The sequence below is a fragment of the Hippichthys cyanospilos genome, chromosome 21, assembly GCF_059441005.1.
Source record: "Hippichthys cyanospilos isolate Australia breed blue-spotted pipefish chromosome 21, RoL_Hcya_1.0, whole genome shotgun sequence".
NCBI classification, from domain to species: Eukaryota; Metazoa; Chordata; class Actinopteri; order Syngnathiformes; family Syngnathidae; genus Hippichthys; species Hippichthys cyanospilos.
In genome coordinates, this window is record NC_142389.1 from 5,490,415 (window position 1) to 5,514,653 (window position 24,239).

Sequence of the window (24,239 nt, forward strand, 5' to 3'; positions counted from 1 at the left end):
GGAGGATTGCCATTGTTTTTCCTGCTAACAAGTGTATATCTTTGTACATAAGACTAAATTAACTCTCTGTGATGTTCTGTGTAAACTGAATTTAAGTGCCTTTTTCGCGAGGTGGGGGCGACCCCCCACCCCCCACCCCAGCACATGTACATAACTATTTGTATTTGAGCTCGATGTGAGTTGCTATTTATGTCATTTAATAATAAATTAAAAACGCTGTATACTCCAAAAATGGCTTTGATTGTCATTTCAACGGCCTGTAAATCGGTTGACGAAACCTGGAAAACATCCGCATTAAAGCACTTTGCAATGATGGGATGAGCTAAGGTGGTCTGATAAAACTGTTGAGCGATATAGCCTTGAAAAGTGTCAATATTCTCACGATACACGTTGAAAAATGTTTTTTCAACAGCCGTTAAATGGGTTGACTAAATCTGGGAAACATCCGCATTAAAGCACTTTTCAATGATGGGATGAGCTAAGCTGGTCTGATACAATTTTTAAGCAATATAGCTTAGAAAAGTGTCAATATTCTCGCGAAACTTGCTGAAAATGTTTTTTCGACGGCCTTTAAATGGGTTGACTAAATCTGGAAAAAATTCGCATTAAAGTACTTTTCAATAATGGGATGAGCTAAGGTGGTCTGATACAATTGTTAAGCAATATAGCTTACAAAAGTGTCAATATTCTCGCGTTACACGCTGAAAAAAGTTTTTGTAACGGCCTTTAAATGGGTTGACTAAATCTGGAAAACATTCGCATTAAAGTACTTTTCAATGATGGGTTGCGCTAAGGTGGTCTGACACAATTGTTGAGTAATATAGCTTAGAAAAAAGTCAATATTTTTGTGATAGATGTTGAAAAATGTTTTTTAACGGCCGTTGAAAGGGTTGACGAAGCACTTCTACGATATTTTTTCAGCATTGTAGCTTTAAACTCAAATGTTGGGCTGTTAGTTTAAAACAGATAGCAGAACACTTTAACAGAAAGAGTCTGCTTGAAAGTCCAGTCTGTACGACAGTTGGCGAAACAGAGTACACATTAATTTGGTCGCTGCACCAGGGTTAAAAAGTGTCCCTTTAAAATACAGGATTAATGTTGAAAGCATTTGCATTAAAGTATTCATATCACCTTATGGTGTTCATACATTTCTGGAGCATAGTTGTTTTAATAAATGGTCTACTTTGTTGAGTAAGTTTTAAATCTGATTAATATTTTCACATTTTCACAATTGAAAGCGTGCGCATTAAAGCACTTCAAAGTGGTGGTATAATTAATTTGCTGGGCAAGCCATCCCCACATCTAATAAATTAAAAAAAAACATTACAAAAAAGTTACTTACTAAAAAAGATTTGAGGTGAAAACCTACACCAAATACATGATAGCACAACATAGCAGCCATTTTACTTCAAATAATCATGGGTTATGTAAAGTATATTATAAATATATACATATATAATAAATATGGCCGTGATGACTCATCTGCGAGCGGTTAGGTGCATACCTGAAGGGGCTGCGTGATGTCACGGGTGCGATGTGAGTGTCAGGCCATCAGACGAGGGAGGGTGGAAAGGGGGGGGGGGGGGGGGCAGCAAGTGATGGAGTGGTCCTCACCCAGGTGCAAATGAAGGCTGGAGGGTCACAGGGCCACAGGCAAACAGTAGTGAAGCAGCAATGTGACCTGCAGCTGGTGGGGGGAGGGGGGGGGGGCAAAGGCACGTAGCATAGCACGTAGCATAGCGTAGCTTAAAAAATACCTATAGGCAATTATGCTAGTATGATAACCACCTCCAGCGATGATGCTAGCATGCTAACAAATACCAGATATTGACAGATTGGGGCAAACAACAACAACATTTTGTTATTAAAACACCAAAAATAAACAAACGGTTAAGTCAATCAAAAATACACACAGGCAATAATATTTATTTTACGTACTGTCTCTTTAAGAACTAACTCAACACTTACTGAGAGCTTTACTTTCATTTAACTTCATTTTGTGTGTTGAAGAGTATTTGTCCTGACTTTGCAGTGAGGATGTTTGCTGATGCTCTTTGCTCAGGCTGGCGTTGTAAACATCAAGCTGCATTTAAGTCCTGGCTGTGTGTCTGTTTAAATTGAGGCCTTTGTCCCTTTAAAAAAGATTTTAAAAAAAAAAAGGCCTATCTCCTCAAACTTGTGTTGGTCTTCCCTAATTGGCAATTGCGCGTTTGACTTGGAAGTGTGTATGTGTGTGTTCCAAATATACGCTTTGACAGAGTGTGCCTGACACCCAAGTGTGTAGGCCCAACATAAGCACATGTTGAGGACATGGGCAGTCAGGAATCACCTAAAAAAAACACCTAAAAAAATTAGTTTATTTGATTCATTAGCCATGCATAGCCATGTTTGTCACATTACCCTTTTTGGTTAGCTGAATGCTAACACAATGCAAAATTTCACTTACTGGCTAAGAAAGGCAGCCGCTTCAGGCATATATTCTTTATCCTCTGCTAAGTATCATTTTTTTGCCAGCATTATACTGACCCCTAGTGGCCAAGACACACAAAAGCCCAATGAAATGCTTTAAAACACAACAAGCAAAGTGTTTTCAAATTATTATTATTATCACTATTTACTATTTTTCGTATTAAAAACCCAGTCAGTTATTTTGGGGTCCACTGGAGTGGATTACCTCACTGATTGGCATTGACGAGTATACTCGTCAGTTAGTTGCAGTTTCTTTTCAACGGGGAGAGGAGCATTTGGAAAGTTGGAAACAACTTTTACTGATGCACAATCACCAGTAGATGGCGTTGATGCTAAATGTTAGATATGAAAACAGCACCATATGAATCCACTAGAAGAAATGGTTGCATTTTGTGCTGGCCAGCTGGGGATTATCTCAGCTGTCTCTGAGCAGTAGGCAGCGGACACCCTGAACTGGATGCCAACCAATCACAGGGCACACATAAACGAACAACCAATCACGCTCATAAACAAACCTAAGGGCAACTTGGAGTGTCCGATATACCTATCATGAACGTTTCGGGGAATGTAGGAAACCCGAGTACCAAGGGAAAACCCACACAGGCACGGGGAGAACATGCAAACCCCAAACAGAAAACCCAAAGATTAAATCGAACCTGCGAGCCCCGAGCAGGCTTTCAGCCAATGGACGGCAAACGCGAAGAATCCCTTCCGCACTATTTTCAACATGGCCGCTCTGGTGCCACGGCGGGAGATTTACGAGGGCCAAGCCGTGGAGTCTGGAATAGCGGTGGGCGGGGAGGTGTGTTTGCAGAACCTCCGCGGGCCTGTCCCTCTGATGTCTGTGTGCGTTCGTTAATGAACAAATTCTGCTACCTTGGTGAGACATTGCTCTCAGCTGAGTAGACTGGGAGAAAAGCTCCTCAAACAGCACCTCCCCATCCTTCTCACCGTTGGGCCCCTGCGCCGCCGCCGCTGCCGCCGAACGTCCAGTCTGGATCATATTCGTACCACAATGTTAACCCTTGAGGGACCTTTTGTCTTTTTTTTCAAGGCATGAACAAAAAATTGGATTGTTTTCCCCTGAATGTTTAGATGATTATACTATAAATTATCATCATTCAAAACATCACTAATTTTAATGCAAAAACGCACACTAAAACCCCTAGGGACCATCATTTAAAACATTTTTTTTGCTTTATTTTTGTTTGTCACTGTTTTTTTTCAGAGAACAAACACAACAACGTCAAAGTGGAATAATTGAAATAACCGTTTGAAGACTTTTGATTGGTCAACAATTCATTATGTAATAGATTTTCTTAAAGCAATGACAAAGATAAAATTATCAAAATCCTATTAAACTTGCATATTAATGAATTTCTGACAGTGATCTTAACTCATTCAATGCCATCGACGACTTATGACATCACAGTCTACTTTTACTCGGAATTAATCATTAGTGAAGAATAATTTCATTTTACTTACATAATTTTAAGGTATTTTACATTCCTCAGCCAATATGTTGAAACATATCATAATCTAGGTGTGTCCAAAACATTTTCCACTGTTATCTTTAACTTATTTAACATAGTAAAAAGTATATAAAGCAAGTATTTTTTTTTAAACTGCCATGTCAAGGCGTTCAGTGAAAGTTGAAGAGACAAATGAGGATTTTTTTTTTTTTTTTTAACCACCATCAGATTTTTGGGGTTTTTACCTTTTGAAATAGCAGCATCAAAATGTATTTTCAGTAAATGCCGCGGGCCGCTAAAGTGTGGACGGCGGACCGCGAATGGCCCCTACGCCACAATACGGACACCAAACTTAAACCATTCTTGTATAAAGAATATAAAGTTGAAAAAACAAAACATTTCTATTTGCATATATTCAGCTGCCAAACATAATGAGGCATTATATTGCGAAAGTAACACATGTCCGTGGCGTGTTTTGGAGCCACGTGCGCAATTCCACACACGAGAAAGACTTGCTAGCCGGCAGGAGCTAACGCGCGTCGGCCCCTGGTGCGGAGGCGAGAGGAACATTTTAGCGGTGGCGCACGATAGCGTGCGCAAGAGTGAGAAACAAGACTTTGAACTGGTTGGGAGAAAGACGGCGAGGTTGGGAACCGCGTGTCAACGATGGCGTTCACGTGAGAAAGGAGGAAAGCGTGCTCTTGTTTGTGTGCGATATATTAGGGAAGGACATCCAGCTCTATGACCATTTAAGCAGAACAGGGCCCCCCCAAAAAAACCTTGTCAAGACGGTTTGTAAAAAAATTTGATGTCATATATATAATGTAGTAGTATACATACTGTACATGAGTGCATATGTACACACACACACACACAGATTATATATTAGTATAGTATATGCACATATCTATAAAGTACACGTGTATATACATATTATATACATATATATAAATACATATATTGTACAGTATTAATGTGTGTGTGTAGTACATATGTACACCCACATCCAGTATGTATACATGTGTACATATAAACACATATTTACACATATTCAGTACACACACACACATACACATATATATATATATATATATATATATATATATATCATTTATTTGACCAATGGGCCTCTGATGTTGTAGTTTAGACAGAATGTCTTTTTGTCATATTTATATGAACAGCATTTGCATAGGAAAGTATTTTTATAATAAATATTCTGACCAATGTGCCGCAGAATGCTCACCTTTGGTGTTAAAAAAAAAAAAAAGAATACAAAAAAACAGTTTAGTCAAAATACTATTTCATTTCTTTTTTTTTTTTCATTGTACTGCGTGACCCTCAGGACTGTCAAAAAAAAACAAGTGTATTCAAGTTTAGGTGGAAACAGTGCCCTCATGTGGTGACTGTAAATTGACGACAAGACTCCTGAGGAAATAAATAGTTGACCTCAACCTCTTTGATTTATTTAAAAAAAAATGAACGCCATGCAAACAGAGATGAGAATTACGACTTGATACCTGGACGTGAATGAAACAACCAGTTGCGCTTCAGCCAGGCATGATGGAGGACACACACACACTCACTTACACACACACACACAAAAAATGCAGATCTCAGCTGAATTTGGCTTTGGAGAAATCCATCTCAGGATGCTGCTCCATGAACCTGCAAGCAGAGCAACACAGTTGAAGCGCCCCCTTGAGGACGTTTGGCGAATTGCATGCCTACTTTTTCAAGATGTCTTGTTTCTTCTGCTCTTCGGACGTGGGCAACCCCATGGACTTCTGCCGCTGGTCGTACATCATCTTCTCCACCATGCCGCGCGTTTCGCCATCCAGGTCGGACAGCTGAGAAAATAAAAATAAAAATCCGCTTTTATTTTTTTTACTTTTACCGCTAATTCATTTGGAAAAAAAATTCAAAAGTAGAATTCATACTTTTCAAAACACATGCAAGGCTCAGATATCAAACAATCACGGCTCACCTGTTGGTCATGTGACATTGACAAGCTGATCAGTGATTGGTTGTTAGCTCTCAATATGTTTAAAGCTATACAAAAATAAAGGGATCTCCAAGGCTTTAACTGGTAGTCTAGTTTTCAAAATGAGGTCACCTTTGAGTTCTCCGGGCAGATCTTTTTGGTGTTTATTTCCGGGTCCGTGTCGACGACCTTGGTCCACCACTCCATTTTGTTGATCTGCAACGCGGAACAAATTTACTCAGCCGTTGTTTGAGCGCCCTCAAAAGTAAAAAGGCGCAACGCACCTTCTCCAAGTGGACCACCACCACTTTGCCGTCATCTAACAACCAGGAGCTTTCCTCCACCTTCACCTCATTGAAGAGCTTCCCCTCCACCACGGGCGGGTGTCCTTTCAAGCCCACTTTGAGGTAGCGCCTCTGGATGTCCACCACCACGTCGCGGCCCTTGATGCGAAACTTCACGTCGAACGGCACCGACAGCTGCGGGCGGGAGAAAAACACGTAAGAGTTTGAGCGCCGCCAAAGCGCTTTGAGCTCCAGACACTCACGTCCAATTCGGACAGCGTCTGAGTCCACTTGTAAGCCGGCAGGTCGGCGCCGTTTCCTGCATTTGGTTTCAGTTTGCCTTTGTCCTTCTCATCTTCTTCATCTGTATCCGACTGCATGGAAAATAAGTTACAAGTTAGCGCATACATAATAGAATTTTGAAGTTTTAAGTTTCTAGCTAAAATATCAAATTTGTAAGTTGTCTTCTATACTGTCATATACTGTCAAAGCTCACCCCATCCTTCTTCTCTTTGTCACCTTTGTCCACTGGCTTGTCCACCTTCTCACTTTCCTTTTCCTTCGTCTCTTCATTCTTCTTCTAAAGGACACCCAAATTGTGATGAGGATTATAAAGAGAAACTCACGTGATAAAAGAGGGCGGGATCCAATCCGATACCTTGTCAAGTTCCGTCTGAAGTTTCTCTGCCTCCTCGTCTGTAAGCTCCTGAATCCTGGGCGCGTCCTGGCTCTTCCGCTTGCGCTCTTCTTCCTCGGCTAGCTGGGCGGCTCGCTTGGCTTTCTCTTTCTTTTCCTTCTCCTGCTTCTTCTGCTTTTCCCTGTGGGATTCCTTTGCCAACTTGCTGTGGTGGTCAAAAGCGTCTTTGACAAGCTGGGAAGAAAACAACAGAGGATGAAAATGTGATCACTAACAAGTTACTGGAAATTGTCCTCACCTTTTCTGCAGCACCTGCATCACCCCCGGTGAAAAAATCCGTCTTGCGCCGCAGGAAACTGAAAAACGTGTTTACTAACTGAAAGCAAGAAAAAGCACTTTGTTATAACAACACATTGTTTTACAAAAATTCAATTTAGGATCCCTAGAACAAAATGGCTGACGAAACTGGCGTTTAACAAAATTTAGTGTCTTTTTATGAAATATGCGGAAGTTATATTCATTCTCAATTTCACTCATCAGCAACCTTTGAAAACTAAATTTAAAAAAAAACATTGTAGATGACACGGGTTTTAATAAGGAAATAAAAGGTGTATTTTTATACAGTATGCGCCGCCTAGCTACCAGCTAACCACTTTAGCTTAACCGTTAGCTTGAATCAAACTCGCGTTCACATCAGTACCTCGTGTACGCCGCCTTCGTGCTGCTGCGCCATAGCCATCAGCATCCCGTCATACTTCTCCTCGTCGTCGCCCATTATTATTCGATATGGGACTTAAATGGAAAAATTAAATCTGAATGAATTAATTACAAACAAGCGGAAAACGAGGCAGGCCTGGGTTTGTGAAGCGCTCACTCACTTCCTGGAAACAAGCCCCGCCTTTTAGATAGGAACCCAAATAGGAGGGATTTTAGTTGAAGCAACCAATGGAATAGGCGGATTTTAGTTAGTACGGATGTGACGTTAGACCGGCTAGAATTTTCTCGAGAAATCGAAATTGACTTTTATTTTCTATTTTATTTTATTTTATTTTATTTTTAAGCGTGTAGTTTTCACTTTTGTTTCCCATATACTTATGCCTTTGACGGAACGGATTTCACAAAAGAATGACATCACCTTTTTTGTCAGCATCACCAATATATTCAGATTCAAATACTGAAATCACCAAGAAGAATCAATTTGTCATTTACAAAACAAAGACAACACACAATAAAATGTTTGTACAGACTTTTCCCAAATTTTCCTGAATGTTTCACAAATTCCATACTGGCACATACAAACATCAATATTTTTTTCTTTTTTTTTTTTATACGGTACATTGATGCTTTGAATTGAACTCACATTTAGAGTAGTTTTGGTTCATATAAACAAGGCAAACTAAAGAACCATACACCAGTAATGATTTCCTGCAGTTCTTTGTCATTTCCTGGCATGGGGTAATGTCCTTGGGTCAGTTTTTGTTTTTGTTTTGAGGGGTGGGAAAGTCCTCCAATCCTCCATTTCATCTCTTGGGATCCATAAAGTATAGCTTTACATATACAATATGTACGGTATGTATATATATATATATATATATATATTTAGACCTATACACATAACATTAAATCGTTGAACCTTTTGAGGGCATTCTTTGGATGGATTTGAGCTGGAACTTTGCCCCAACCTGGGGAAGGTTTGAGAGTTTATCCACATGTACAATTATTGCCCTCCCTACAATTAGCATCCTTTTAGACTAATATATATATATATATATATATATATATATATATATATATATATATATATATATATATATATATATATATATATATATATATATATATATATATATATATATATATATATATATATATATATATATATATGAAATATGTAAATATATACATATAAAAATCATGTTAATGTTCAATTTATAAATGTATATTTGAAATACTGAAAATGTTTTTAATGCACAAATATATTTTGACTGGTTTGTACATACATTTCATAGAGAATATGTAGTGTTTTGAATATAAACAAATATTTTAAATATTCTCAATTTACTAAAAAAAATATTTCCTTTACACATTCAAATAATATTTGGAATAAATATGTAATCAACACACATTAAAAATTTGACGCTTAAAATTATTCCAAAATACTGTATTTAAAACGCAATGCTGCTTTTTAAATGTTTTATACATTTGAAACATACAGCAAATTAACATCAAATAGATTTAATTCAAAATATATTATACATCATAAAACAATGTTAAGTATATTTATAAATATTTTAAAACATTGTTGTTTTAAATACATTAAAATGTATGTAAAATATTTCTAAAATATTTTCATACATTTAAAACATTTTCAATATTTTTCCAAACATATATAAAACCTCAGATGATAACAAAAATAAATACATAAATAAAAATATATAAACCAGATCAGGGAGGAGTACAGTCACCACTTTCTGAAGACATACGTTTCACCAATGTTAAAACCCCACTTTGATCAAGAACAATCACTGCAAGCAAAAAACCGACGTCATCTCCATCGTCGGTGTCATCATCGGGCAAAGAAAAAAAAAAAAAACGCTACTTGTCGCGTTTTTTTTCAAGACACAAACGGCTGGCACACGAAAGACGTCCCAAAAAGTCAGACAACACGACACGAACATGCGTCACGATCGCTCGGCGATTTGAGTCGCCCATTTTTTTCAGTCACTTTTTTTCTCTGAAATCATCGAGAAAAAAAACAAAAAACAAACTACAGAGCACCCAGTTCTATTACATTAAATTCCACACTGCATATAACATGAGGTGTAGTTTCCCCTCTTCTTTTTCGGGAAGTTAAAATGATTCTGATTTGATTTCATGCACATAAACTTATTTCTCTCAAACATGGACACATCTGTCATTTGAAGGGTGGACATTTTCTCATTCGATTTGTTAGTTTAGCTTAGCATACAAGCAACAAGTCAAATTGTTTTAAAATGTCCACATTGTAGGTTAAATGATGTTCATTTTTGTACATCTTGAAAAAACAGACAAGACTGGGTGGTTTTGGTTCAGTGTTTTAAACTCAAATCTCGCTGATGTCCATAAACATTTTCTCAACATTTGGCTAATGCTAAGCTAACTGCTAAGCGGCACTTTTTTTAACCGTAAATACCCTTTAAAATCTTTGTATGGACAAACCGGTTCTTAAAGTTTGAAGGGTGAAAATACTTTGTTTTGAGTTCTTAGATTAGCGTTAAAAAAATCTTCTAAAGAAAAACCGGTAAAACTGTCTTTATAATTTTAAGTTAAAGTCACCTGATTTCAAGAAATATTTTATTTAATATTTATGCAAAGCTAAACTAACTGCTAAATTGCACAATAAACACTTTAGTGCAAAGAGTTGAACAAACGTGAACAAATTTCTTATTCTACTTTTTTTGAGAATATTGTCAGTTGAGTTGTTAGCCTAGCTTACCATAAAAAAATCGTACAGTAAGTAGGTTGCTTGGGTTGTTAACAGCCTAAGTTGTGCAGACTTCCTTCGAAGACAATAAGATATTGGTTTTATGTATTGTAACTTAAAGCTAACAAGCAAATTAGCTTTTTTCCTTTAGTGTTTATGATAAGCTAAGCTAGGCTAACTGCTGTTAAGGCTGGACAAAACAAAGAACAGGGCTAACCCCTGAAGACGCGCAAAATTAAATCACCAGTCGTTGATTGTCAGCACACAAACTGGATGTTAACTTTCGGGGAAATCGTAGCCTTCTTTTTCGTAATTTAAAGGATTTTTTTTGTTGTCACATTTTGTGCTGTGTTTATGTAATCAGTCACTCTCATGCAGCAATGTTTGTTTTGGTCCAGTTTGTGCTTATGGCTAGTATGAACTTCTTTGAAAATTAAACAGAACAAAAGTAAGGACATTCAGTTAGTAATTCTCCATAATAACCACAGAGGTGGCCTGGAATTAGCCTCAAAATGGCTGGTCATACCAAAATGGCCGTTTTGGTGTTTGACTTGGGTCCTGGAGACTTTTTTGTGCGTCTAGTTACGACAAACACATGCACCAAATTCTGTGCATGAGTGACACAGGTGATGGGAGATTATTTATCGTAGCTTTACAGGGGGCGCTACTGAGCTACTTTAGAGGGGGTACTTGGCAGACAAACTGTATCATGGACAGGATGCACAAAAAAGTCTCTCCTACCATGAGAACAGCATTTTTTTTAAGGAGGCAATGATTTCAGGCAAATCCACCTCTTCTTTAAAATGCCAAATGAAAGGAACCACCTAAACGGTTGTAGACCCTCCAATCGGCTGTATTCCGAGTTAAGAAAAAAAAAATATCGTGGAATGGCGTAGGTTTTCCCGCACTAACATGCAACACACACACACTCACCTGCACCACAAAGAAATGGGAGTCCCCTAGGATCAATCTTAATCCCCCCTAAGAAGATGATGTCATCCACATTGAGGAGCCTTCTGAGGCTTCCGAAAAATGGCGATGTAGAGTTTGGAAGAGCTCGGACTCGGACTCCGCCCCCTCCCAGCCGCTGCCTCGCCATCCCTCCCCCACCTTGCTGATGCTATCGGTTACTATTGCAGCACCTGGCCCCGGGTTTCGGGCAACTTTGTGGCGAGGAAGCTTCCTGCGGCCAGCGCGCCAGCGGCAAAGAGGATGGGCACGGCCTTGGTGATGCCCACAAAGGACTGGAAGATGCTGATGCCCAGTACGGCTGCCAGCTTGCAAAGGGCGTTCAGAAAACCAAAGGCCGTGGTCCTGAACACAATATGTTGAACGCCACACTCAGCAAAATTTTCAAATACTTGCTATTTGTTAGATTTTGTTTTTCAGAATCAATGTTATTCTCTGGGTATCTTTTTTTTTTACAGTATAGCAAACTCTTAGCTGAGAAGCTAATTACCATATTTCCAAAAAGAGAGTCAGTTTTAGACATTTATCAGAGGTGAGGTTTTTATAAGCAATGAGGCTGTTTATACAGTTCTCATATACAGTTTAGGGGCGTTCAAACTATTTCCCCTGAGGTTTTTCCTTTTTTTACCTTAAATGACTAAACAATAAAAATGAAAGTAAGCAAGCAATTACACATTGAAGATATAAATAAAAAAAAACATGTAATGATTTTTTGTTAAAGATAATGCAAATTAGGATTTTTTTTCCACACTTCTAATGTTGTCTACCATCAAAAATATTTTACTACTTTTATAAATAGCATTATCCATTTCCAGTCCAGTCAAAGTAGATCTTGACGTCATTTGCCGTCAACGGCAATGAATGAGTTAATATCATTTAAGTCATTCCTGATTTGAGTGTCTATATATCTATACATATGATATCATGTGTATTGTATGTATGTGACGTTACCTTTTATCAGATGGGTAGAGCTCAACAGTGATGACATCCAGGGCGTTCCAGGAGGCGATGCTGATGCCGCCAAAGAGACACAGGAGGGCGATCATGCCCGACTCGCTGTTGCCGAATATCAGGAGGAAGCAGCTGACGCAGGAAATGACGCTGGACCCCGCTGCGTGGATTCAAACAAACAAATGCAATTATAATTACATCGATGCTAACTTTGTTAGCCTGCCAATAGCGATTTGCATTCTCTGCCAACAAGAAGCTAGTTGAGAACATTCCGCTTACCCAGCATCCTCAGGCGTCCGATTTTGTCCATGAGCAGCGCCGACACGATGTTGCCGGGCAACACGGCCAGCGTTCCCAGGAAGTTGACAAAGTAGATCATGTAGGCGTTGTTGAAGTCGTCGCTGAAGTCCAGCATGCAGCCCTCTTTGTTGTGCAGGAAGGTGCTGTTCACCAACTTGGAGTCCACAAACCTGTACTTGAACAAATCTGACAACAGATGCGCCCGTTTTATTCTGGTGCTCGGAGAAAGTATACACAATGCACACGCTGCTTCAATCAATTCACTAATTGATTCACAAGGTCCTGTCTTTGGTCCATGTTGCCATTGCCACGGCAACAGCTCGCCGACGCCGTCGTTCGGGGTAACGGACAACACAACCGTGACGACGGAGGCTACTTAAGGCGCCGACTGCGTGTTTGTGCGTCCTACCCGTGTTGTAAAACAAGCTGGCGATGAAGGTGCAGTTCCGGAAGACGGTGTGCGTGGACGTGATGTCTTCAAAGTAGCACTCCTCGAACACCGAGTCCTCGAACACCATCGACTTCATCTTCAGGTTGAGGAACCTAATGCGGGACGGTCGTATTTCAACAGGGGGTGCAGACTTTTCGGATGGCCTGGGTAAAAAGCCGCTCACTTGTCATTGAAGTAGTAGCCCTGGCGGTGAACCTGGTTCTCCAGCGTAAAATTGAAGGTAACGTGCTCCACGCGCTCCTTACTGAAGGTCTTGGTGCGCGACTCGTACTCCTGCTTCTGGATGTACTTGATCATGTCCGGGAACCACACGGTCAGGCCGTAGTAGCTGCAAAAAACATTTTTTTTACACACACACACATATATATATATATATATATATATATATATATATATATATATATATATATATATATATATATATATATATATATATATTAGGGTTAAAGCGTTTACCTGAATGACATGCTGAACCAAACAGCCATGAGCATGAAAGTAGTCCGCTTGTATTCCGGGCTGAAGCAGGCAAGTATGTTATTCCGGATCTGCAATAATCAAAATAAACGTCATAGAATCCACATAAAAACATATTTTCAAGTAGTGATGGGACTTTGGGCTCTTTAAAGGGAAGCATTCAATCAGGAGCTGTTCACTTATAAAGAGTCGTTCAAATGACTCTTTTGTTGTTGTTTTTTTTCCTTTTTTTGAATCATGTCATAGTTTAAGTTTTTAAGTCGTAGGGTATTAAATATTGTATGTGAGTTTGTGTGTGTGAGTATGTGTTGAACAACTCTACAGTGAAGATCCGTTTGTTAGTGAACGCCACACTATTTAAAAGGTGTAAAGTGCATGCCAGGGCAACAGATGGCGCCATAGCCTGTAAATTGAAGGCTATTTCAGCCCATCTATTGTGTTTTTTGTTTACATATTTGCATGAAGCTAGCTAACTGGGTGATTGATTGAATAATTTGGTCTTCAAATATACGATTTTCAATCTTTTTTGTTTTATGTTCTATTTGTATGCATCGCTGCTCCATTTGTGTTAAAGAAACAGGGTGTTAAGAATTACCATAAAAATGTTACATTTTACATTATTTGTTAGCATTAGGCTAGCATGCGTTCATTAAATGAAAGTATATGGTTTGGTTGAATATTTTAGATTTTAGAAACATAATTTTTCTTTAATTTGTCAATCTTACACTTTGTGGATCTGCTAAATTGAGGTTGCCTCCTTCATGTTTTTCACCTCACCTGTTTGGTGAGGCTCATAATTTTGAGGCGGTAGCGCTGCCAGACGGGCGTGTCGGTGCCGCCTTCCGCCAGCTCGTCCGTCTGCTTCACTGTCTTGATGGTGGTCACCTTGCATCGAAAAATGTCCCAATGTTTTGTCTATTACTATAGTTGCTAAAAAAAAATAATAATAATAAACAAAATTAAAGGCAATAGTGACTCACGGTAAAGACTTTTTCCGGGTGTCCCTTGGCTCGCATGTTGGTGTCGTGGACTTGCTTGAGGATCATCCAGCCTTCATCGTGTTTGCCGTTCTGTTCAGAAGCTTGTTCAGTGTCAAAACGCCGGTCGGTGGATCGGCTCAACTGTCCGACCGACAACTGACCTCCAAGTAGAATCGCGGGCTCTCGGGCATGGCGTTGAGCGCGGCGATGGCGGCGACCGAGGGGAAGGCGCACACCAGCACAAATACGCGCCAGCTGTGGAATTGGTAGGCCGAACCCATCTGGAAACTCCATCCTGAGAAAAATAAAGAAAATCTGTGCCCCTGTGATTACATTAAAATAACCACCTCCCTCAAATAGCTGCTTTTCTTTTCCCATCTGGAAAAAAAAATGGAATCACGTCAGGTCATAGACCCTTTAGTTAACAAATACTGATGAAAAACCTCCCTCAAATAAACGCCTCACTCAAATTGGTGCCTCCATATTACCTTCCCACAAAACAGGTACTAGTTTTTAGCAATACTCGATGATACAAATAAACACCACCCTCAAATAAATGCCTCACTCAAATTGATGCCTCCCTATTGCCTTTAAACAAAATATGTACTAGTTTTAAGCCATACTGGGTGACACAAATAAACACCGCCCTCAAATAAATGCCACCTCCCATCAGGAAAACTACTAGTAGTAATTGCAATCACATCAATTCAGATATCACGCACAAATAAACGAATAAACACCTACTTTCAAATAAAAGCATTCATAGAATAATCAGCCCGCTATTCCCCTCAGAGGAAAAACAGTAAGCGCAATCAAATCATTTCACAAATAACATTGTTCACAAATAAATGCCTCTCACAAATGCACGCCTCCTTTTTTAGATTAAAAACATGCAGGATTTTATACTGTTATTCTCAAACAAATAAAAGTAAACAATTCCCTCCAAAAAATAAATTCTAAAAGTCAACTCACTTTTCCCAACAGGGGAAAAAAACGGTAAATGTGAACACATCATTTCATAGATGATGTTGTTCCACAAATAAATGCCTTCCTCGAATAGATGCCTCCTTTTTCATCATCAGAAACAGACAGGAAGTAACTGTAAGCTTACAGATGCTCTGATTCACAAATAAATAAAACCTCCCTTTAATAAACACATTCCTAAGAATAATATTTTTCCCACCACTAGGGGGAAGAGTAAATGTTATCAATTAAATACAAATGAATACTGCACTCAAATGAACACCCTTTCACTTCCCCTCAGGAAAACTCAGGAAGTGACTGAGACTCATGTCAATTCTTGAATGTGATTCGTCCAAATTAAATTTCTAAACACATTTCTTAAATGATTTTTTTTTTTTTAGATCAAGGGAAAAAAAGAGGTGGTAACTGGAGTAACTCCAGTTCAGAGCTGTTGTTATTGAAAAAAAAGAAGATCTATTTTTTATTATCTATATTATAATTATCTAACTTTATTTGGATAAATGAATGCCTCTCTCAAGTACCTCAAAGAAGTAAAATACTGACCGTAATGGGGGATGATGGCCCAAGCCATTGCCGAGGCGTAGATGCCGCCAATCATCCAGAACATGCAGAGCCAGCTGAGGTGCTCGCCTCGTTTCTCCTGGGACAGGAACTCCGAGTAGTACGAGAAGACGATTGGAATGGAACCTCCGATCCTGACACAATCGCCATTTTGCATTATTGGTATTTTGCCGCTGAAGATGTCCATTTTTTTTTTTTTATTACCCGACGCCTGAGAGGAGCCTGCAGAAGAGAAAGGTGCTGTAACCCTGCACGAAGGACGAGAAGAAGGAGAAGATGCTGTTGATGGACAGCGAGATGAGAAGCGACTGACGGCGACCGATCCGGTCGGCCAGGGCGCCCCACAGGAACGCTCCCACCATCATCCCGAAATACACGATCAGACCTGAGGACACACGAACAGCAAAGTACACAAGAGCGTTCGTTATAACTTTACTCGTCGGACACAAGACACTTCTGAGACCTAGCCGTTTCATTTTTGTCCACTGTGGTGTTCATTTTGTCTCAGCGGGACAGAAAGGTGAATTGTATGCTTCACAAAGACATAAGATATCATTGGAAAGGCCAGGGTGTCCTCTACCGTGGACATTACGACTTAGTAGATAAGGACCAAAAAATGTCCACCATAGAGGACACAAACAAATAGGCTGAGTCTCAGGAGGACATTAGATTCAGCTGCATGTGCAGACAAACACCTCCCTCCAATAAAAACACTTTTCATTTGTGTCCACTGTTGTGTCCATTTTGTTTCAGAGCGACAGGAAAAAGAATCGAAGGCCATCCAAAAACATGGGATGTCATTGGAAAGGCCAGGATGTCTTCTATTGTGGACATTAGGACATAGTAGATCAAAAACAATAAATGTCCACAACAGTGGACGCAAATGAATAGACTAGGTCTTAGGAGGACAGATCTATGTGAAGAGGAAAAACAGTATCGGTGTTATAATTGTACTAATTGGGCAGAAGACCATCCTGAGTCCCCAGTCTTTTTAATTGCGTCCAACATTGTGTCCATTTTGTCTCAAAAAGACAGACAAAAAGAATTGCATGCCACCCGAAGACATGAAACGTCACCGGAAAGCCCAGGATGCCCTCGACCATGGATATTTAGTCTTAGTCCCCAAACGTCCACCACAGCGGACGCAAACACGTGTACAGATTTGCCCTAACGTACCTAGCATGCTCTTGTTGGGCTCGGACAGACACATGTCCCTCTCGGCGCTGGGCAGGACGAAGCCCACCACGAAGATCTCCACGCCGTCGGCCATGAGCGCCAAGCCCAGGACGAAGTAGAGCGACCACTGGAACTTCCCGTGGCCGCACTCCTGCAGGATGCTCTCGTACTGCTGCGCCAGCTCCTCCTGGTCTTTGCGCCTCTCCGCCTCGGACGCCGCGACGTCCCGGAACTGCTGCGGGACCGAACCGGGCCCGCCGGCCAGGCTGGCCTTGCCGGACTCAGCTCGGGGGATGCCCTGGTACTCGCCCTCGTAGATCTCGTCATCCTCGTCGTGGCCCTCGGTGGAATCGCTGTGTCCGCCCTCGTCTTCCTCGTTTGCCGCCTGGCTGTCGCCGCGGTAGTAGCCGCCGCCGCCGCCGTCCCGCGCCGGGTAATCGTCGTCGTCGTCCTCCTCGAAGCGGCTGTAGGAACGACGGCTGTACTCGTCGTTGACGCGGTCCACGCTGCGGGCCACCTTCTTGGAGGCCTGACGCTTGACTTCCTTGGCGATGTCTTTGGCGCCTTTGATGAAGGCTGTCCGGTTCTGGTAGCCGTCCTCCATTTTGTGGGGGATGCTTGGCTTTGGCGGGAAAATCTCACCGACTGGAAGTGGTGGAAAAAAGAGCCGTTTTGCATGATATAACGAGCTTCTATCTCATACAAACGTTTGCTAGCTAACACGTGCTAGCAGATTATTTTGACCGTTTTTGGCTCATTTTCTTCCACGTTATTCGCGCAAGTGATGGCCTACTCCTGTTAGTTGCGGTACCATGTTGAAATTTGACATGGGGTGAAATTTCAGCTCCCTAGTGTTTTGCTTCGATGCTTTCTCTTTGATGTGAAATGCCTTTGTGTAAGTATCAACTACTCTAACGCTAATATTAGGAAAAACAGATTCACTTTCAATCAGAGCCGCACAATTAACTGAATTTTAACCGCAATCACGATATTGGTTAAAACGATTAATTCAGCTCATTATCATTGAAGAAGCCATCTACATTACATGTCAAATCAAGCACTTTGTCATTCTACCACCAGGGGGCAATGTTTTCCCCATGTTTGCATGAGAAAAGATGTTTTTCTCACTCTAATATTATTTATCAGTGTGAAATGGCATTGGGTTTCTCACCTGATTCCTATTATATAAGGTGCTAGCTCTCAATTGAGAACCATTTCGAAAAATTGGCAAAAAAATTGAATACATTTGGTATGAAATGACCGAAAATTACATTTTAACAGCTAATTGATTAAAATTTCCTTATAAGTAAACAATGTGCTTGGTTCTTCATTTTTTTTTCATTGCTTTGCATTCAGCAAGTAAGTTATTTTTATACTTTATTGACTTTAGTTTATTATTATTATTTTTAAGTATCAAGCTTTGAAGCCTTGCTTAGATACTGCAATAAATAAACATGTTTGACCAAACATGATGAATAGTTGTGATTTCAATATCAACCAAAATAATCATGATTATTATTTTGGCCATAATCGTGCAGCCCTACTTTCAATTATATATAGAAAGAGAAAAGTCATCTATTGTGTTAATTTCTTTTCTCACTCACCCACTACGTTTTAATGAGCTTTAGCACCGCAGCGAACGAGTACACATCATCTGTGGAGGCAGACGTTAAAAACAAGCCAGGCTTCAAATTGATTTTTCATCAATGTCTGCCCAGTCATGTGGAACAATATTATCGGTTTTTCTTCTTTATTCTTCTTTTTGTTAATAGCACAAAGGCAGTCCTGTTGGCAAAACAGCCACAGAGAGGTGTTTTCTTTTCTTCTGGTCCTCGGGGGACACCGTACTTTTGCGGCAAGGGAAGATCACTGTTCTGTGTGTGCGTGTGCGTGCGTGTGTGTGCGTGTGCCTGCCTGCCTGCCTGCCATAAAACAACATGGCATGTGTTGTAAGAGATGGGAAAAAAAGAGCCTCCAGTTTTCCCTTTTGAGTTCTGGTAAGTGATAAGGGTCTCGACATAATATAAAACATGATACATTTAAAATTAAGACCCAAGGAGGCTATAAACTGCAGTTTTATAGAGATAGATAGATAGATAGATAGATAGATAGATAGATAGATAGATAGATAGATAGATAGATAGATAGATAGATAGATAGATAGATAGATAGATAGATAGATAGATAGATAGATAGATAGATAGATAGATAGATAGATAGATAGATAGATAGATAGATAGATAGATAGATAGATAGATAGATAGATAGATAGATAGAAGGAAACAGCTGTGATTTCTGACCGTCCTCGAAAGCAACAAGACAGACACGACATAAATATTAAAAAGACATTTACAGAAATCATTCATCCGTGGTATGATTTCAGAGCGTCCCTGAAGGCAACGTGAGTATTTTTTTTCCTAGTTACGGCCCTTTTCGATATACATTAAGACTTACAAAAATGTATATTATCACGTACATATTTCATTTTTATTAATCATAACATGCTATGCCTATACACAAGTACATCCAAAGGCAACATATGAACGGAATTTAAGACACATTTGACAGTTTTCCTAACGCCCGATTCAAGAAAAAACGTCATCGTTTTTTTTTTCTTTTGCACACGCGCTTGCTATTATTGTGCGCTTCATATTTGCATTGGCGTCTCGCAGGTGCAATTGTGCAAATGAAGCCTCCGGTGCATTCAGAATGGAGAGAGGAACAGAGGGAAGGCGGGGGAGGGAAGGGAAGGGAAGGGAAGAGAAGAAGGGAAAGGCCTCCGTTCCACGGAGAAACAGCAATCGAAACGCCACTCCAATCGGGTGGACAGGAAAAAAAGCACATCAAATAGCCAATTAGGTGATTTACAGCGTGGAATTAGTCCAAATCCGTTCCAATGGAAGATAGTCACGACGGAACCCCCCCCCCCCCCCCCCCCCCCCCCCCCACCACCACCACCTCTCCACACACACGTAAAAAAAACGAGCGCTAATTGTTGCGTGTAGTCCAACACGCCCATCACGATTACTGCATTGCTGATCCAAAAAAAATAAACTAGTAAATATCGCTTATCTGCTCTTAAACGTGACTTTTTATGCGTATGTGAAGTACTCACCGCGCCTCTCGGTCTTCAGAGGATGAGGATGGTGGTGGTGAAGCTGATGATGAGGAAGAAGGAGGCTGTTGCTGTGGTGGTGATGATGATGATGATGATGATGATGCAGAGAGGAGCCCACGCCTACACGCAGTCATCATGACACCCCCCCCTCCCCCTTTAGAGGACCCCCTTACTGACGCACACATTGTTCCAAGGTGGAAACACTAGTTTTTCGTTACCTGTATTTATTTTTCTTATTTGCGTCTTTTTTATCCACTTTAATCTACTCAATATCGTTGTACTTAAACTAGTAGTCATAAAATGAAGGTACTTGCTGTAAACGTCATCAAATGTAAATTCGGGTGAAAGGATCACCCACCGTTCGAGGCTGACATTTTACGAAGCAAAGTCCACTGCTGTCTTATGTCACATGACAGAACCCAGACAGCAGTGAACACGTTGACGTCAATTTCAGACGGCAGGGGGCAGTGCTGCGTTATTTATTTTTTTGCCACCGTTGGCGCATACGGGTATCGTGGATACGGTGAACGTGTTAAGAAAGAAAAAAAGGTTTGTTGCATGAAAAAGAAACAAATTCCCACATTATTCACCAATTGTCATGTATGTTTACCCGTTGTCAGCCATTTTAGGAAATGTGGCATTTCATAACTAAAACGTGTGAACAAGCAAAGTGTGATATTGTTTAATACTAGGGATGCTCAATACCACCTTTTTTTCAAACCAATTCCACTAGTTCCGTTAAAAAACATTTCACCCTCCAAACATGATAGATCAATTTAAAGAAAGACCTATTAAATTGATCATTTTTTTAATTGTTCTAAATGTAACAAAAGTAGCACTGGCTTCCATTGCAAGTACAGATACAATGAAATAAGGCCAGGTATTGGCAGGATAATAATACTATCAGAAACCAACAATTCCTATTCAATACTACTTTCTAAACACTTGTATGTCGGCCATTTTGTCATTTAAACAGGGCGAGTTTCAATTTGAGTTAGATATCGAAAAAGACCATGTTCGGTAACTTGCATTAAGATAACACAAGGCCAAAATATCATCGGTCACATTTTGAGAGATTTGATATATTAACAAAATACTATGGGTCAGGCCACAACTGTTTTGTTTTTTTTACCAATTGACCTAGCCTCAAGTGTTGAAAATGGCTTGCAAGCATTCACAATGAAATGCTACCTATTATAACAGAAAAATATTTGCAAATTGCATAGCATTTAACAATACTTGCTATCAAGAGTAATTATATATAATATATATATATATATATATATACTGTATATATATATATATATATATATATATATATATATATATATATATAATGTATATTTGACAAGCAAAAATAAAATACTATTCGTCAACATGTACTAAAAGTTTTATTCAAATGGTCTCTCATGTGTAATGACCCCCCCCCAAAAAAATACAAAGCTATTAAAATAATCAACCTTACAAACGTCATTTTTTTTCTTAAAAAAAAAAGACAGAAAATAAAGAAAAGAGGGAAAAAAACATGGAAGTTTTAAGGTGCCATGGGTGCCCTTATGGGAACCCGAGGTGGCGCCGGCGGCCTAGGCGGCATGGGGGGCGCTCTCTGGAACCCAAAGGGAGGAGGGCGAGGCGGGGCGGCGCCATAGCCCGGTGGGGGCAGGGGAGGGGGCGGAGGTCCTCTCAGACCAGGTGGCACCGGGTGACCTGAAGGATTGCGATGATGCGTGAGGAAAAACAACATGGAAGTGAGGAGGCGGCAATTTTTTGTACGTACCCATTGGAGGTCCGTAGGGGGCTCGTGGCATGCCCATGGGCGGCGGCGGGGGCATGCCAGGAGGGAGCGGCGTACGAGATGGATTGGAGCCCGGGGGCGCAGGAGGCGGGGGCACCATGCCGGGTGGTGCCGGAGGGGGCATGGGCATCTGAGGCAAACCTGAGGGACGCAAATGGGCAAAAGTTGACATCATCAATAATTCAGACTGTAAATCAAATGTAAATTATATCGGGGGGGTAATTGTATGCAGAGTTTGAAATGCAAAACACTTGGACAGTCAAGGAAGGGCAAAAAAAGAAACCGAACAAGAGTGAGTGGTTTTGGTGCGTCGTCACGGCAACACGCACCTCCATGCATGGAGCCGGGCGCGAAGTGCGGTGGAACAGGAGCGGCCTGATGGTTGTGATGCATGGCCATGCCGGGCGGCATTGCCGGTATGGCCCCCGGCGGTGGCATAGGGGGGAAGACGCCGGGCGGCGGCATCCCGCCCAAACCCAAGGCGGGCCCCAAGGTGGTCAGCACGGGCGGCGGCACGGCCTGCGGGGGCGGCGCGTCGGCAAACAGCTGGTGGGGTCGGTCGGCTTGCGAGAGCGGGTTCTGGGCGGCCAGCAGTCGCTCGGCGGCCGAACCGTGCCGCTCGCCCTTGGAGTCCTTCTTGAAGGCGTAGGAGACGGTGATGGGCCGGTTGCACAGGTACTGGCCATTCATGGCCTCGATGGCGGCGTCGGAGGCGTCGAAGCTGGCAAAGTTAATGAAGGCGTAGCCCTTGGAGTTGCCCGTGTCGGGGTCACGCATGATCTTGGGCGTCTGCAGGATGACCCCGAAGGCGCTGAAGGTGTCGTAGAGCAGCTTCTCGTCGATCTCTGAGTCCAGGTTGCCGATGAAGATGTTGGCGCCCACATCCAGGTTTTTGTTGTGTGCCGAAGCCTTGTTGACCCGGATGGGCTTGCCGTATAATTTGATCATGTTCATGATCTTGATTGCATAGTCGGCGTCTTCTTCGCTCAGGAACTCTACGAAACCATATCCTAAAATGGAGGAGGAAATCAAACACTTGCAGAAGCAGCAGCTCACCCCATTTTGTTACGTTTGTTTGCTACATTACATGTTTCAACGTTTGTACCGACCTTGGTGTTGGCCCGTCACCCTATCTTTGGGCATGTGCGTGTTGACGACAGGTCCGGCCTGCAGAAAAAGTTCCCATAGCAATGGCTCCGACACTTTTTCATCCAAGCCACCCACGTACACCGTGGCATCTGAAATTTTCAAAAAACATATCATCATTTAATTACACTGTGGTACCAGTGGCATAAAAATTTGATCATTTGTAAAATAAAGAAAAGTCAACCCATTATTTTAAATATATTTAAAAAAAGATTCATAGGAAAACTATGAAGTGAAAACGCAAGAGCTAAATTGTTGCTCTTCAGTCGCCGTAGTTTATTCCCAGTCCTCCCTGTTAGCTAACTAGCTTGCTTAGCTAACGACATATATTAGCACTCAATTTAACAATTTCTCCCCAAAACGATCATAAAACCCCATTATAAACCCCGACAATTATACAAAAAGCAGCAAATGAAGTAATAATGGACCACAAGAAAAATGAACGAAGTGTCGCTAATGACTATAGCACATGCCTGCGAGTCACATCACACTCGCAAAACAAGCTAATGGATAAAGGCATCACGTTGCAAAAAAAACCCGCATAAACTAATGGATAAGGGCACCGCGAGGCTAAAGAAAGACAGTAAAAAGAAGAGTTTAAAAAAATAAGCCTTAAATTGTATGTAAAAAGTAAAGACGTGATTGAATTACCCTGGTTTCTTTCGGAAATCGGTCCCGCTGCCATGTTGAATGAACAACGGTGGAGACCGCTTGAAGAAAGCTCCACCTCTTCCGTATACGTACGCGGAAGTTTGTTACGTCATTCAAGAAGGCGCAAAATGACTTTTCTCTTCTGATGTTAACTTTAGATATTTTCATAATATATTTTTCTAATTTGTACAATTAATAGCATTTATCAACGGTTTGATCACTCCGCTGGCCATTTGTATCCACTTTCCTGTTTTTTTTTTTACTTTATATCTTTTGAATTTGTAAATGGAGAACTTCTGCTGGTTTATAAATGCAGAGAAAAACAACTTTAACATTACAATTTTCTTACATTTTAAAAAGGTGCCAAGTGCCTTTAT

The 24,239-nt window shown here is 40.8% G+C and overlaps 3 protein-coding genes across 4 annotated transcripts; all 3 read right to left on the bottom strand.

Moving 5' to 3' along the window:
- Positions 1-5,379: 5,379 nt before the first annotated feature.
- nudc (nudC nuclear distribution protein) lies at positions 5,380-7,732 on the bottom strand. 2 transcript variants are annotated; one of them, XM_088404880.1, is made up of 9 exons: positions 7,544-7,732; positions 7,142-7,219; positions 6,865-7,077; positions 6,703-6,783; positions 6,470-6,580; positions 6,207-6,401; positions 6,055-6,138; positions 5,670-5,788; positions 5,380-5,606 (listed from the first exon to the last, which is right to left on the bottom strand). In XM_088404880.1, the coding sequence occupies exons 1-9, from the start codon at positions 7,616-7,618 to the stop codon at positions 5,555-5,557; spliced, it is 1,008 nt and encodes a 335-aa protein (XP_088261006.1). In that variant the 5' UTR covers positions 7,619-7,732; the 3' UTR covers positions 5,380-5,554. The 2 variants fall into 2 exon arrangements, with proteins under 2 accessions (XP_088261006.1, XP_088261005.1); XM_088404879.1 differs by having other exon boundaries at positions 6,703-6,786.
- A 1,579-nt stretch (positions 7,733-9,311) lies between these two features.
- On the bottom strand, positions 9,312-20,394 carry LOC148406289 (synaptic vesicle glycoprotein 2A-like). Its single transcript, XM_088405195.1, has 13 exons — positions 20,268-20,394; positions 17,153-17,797; positions 16,181-16,361; positions 15,959-16,110; positions 14,593-14,726; positions 14,432-14,521; positions 14,229-14,336; positions 13,434-13,522; positions 13,141-13,305; positions 12,936-13,069; positions 12,506-12,712; positions 12,227-12,386; positions 9,312-11,620 (listed from the first exon to the last, which is right to left on the bottom strand). Exons 2-13 carry the CDS (start codon positions 17,754-17,756, stop codon positions 11,437-11,439), a joined length of 2,208 nt encoding a protein of 735 aa, XP_088261321.1. The 5' UTR covers positions 17,757-17,797; positions 20,268-20,394; the 3' UTR covers positions 9,312-11,436.
- A 1,248-nt stretch (positions 20,395-21,642) lies between these two features.
- On the bottom strand, positions 21,643-23,939 carry sf3b4 (splicing factor 3b, subunit 4). Its single transcript, XM_088405039.1, has 5 exons — positions 23,863-23,939; positions 23,175-23,303; positions 22,395-23,075; positions 22,048-22,206; positions 21,643-21,977 (listed from the first exon to the last, which is right to left on the bottom strand). Exons 1-5 carry the CDS (start codon positions 23,894-23,896, stop codon positions 21,805-21,807), a joined length of 1,176 nt encoding a protein of 391 aa, XP_088261165.1. The 5' UTR covers positions 23,897-23,939; the 3' UTR covers positions 21,643-21,804.
- Between the last annotated feature and the right edge of the window lie 300 nt (positions 23,940-24,239).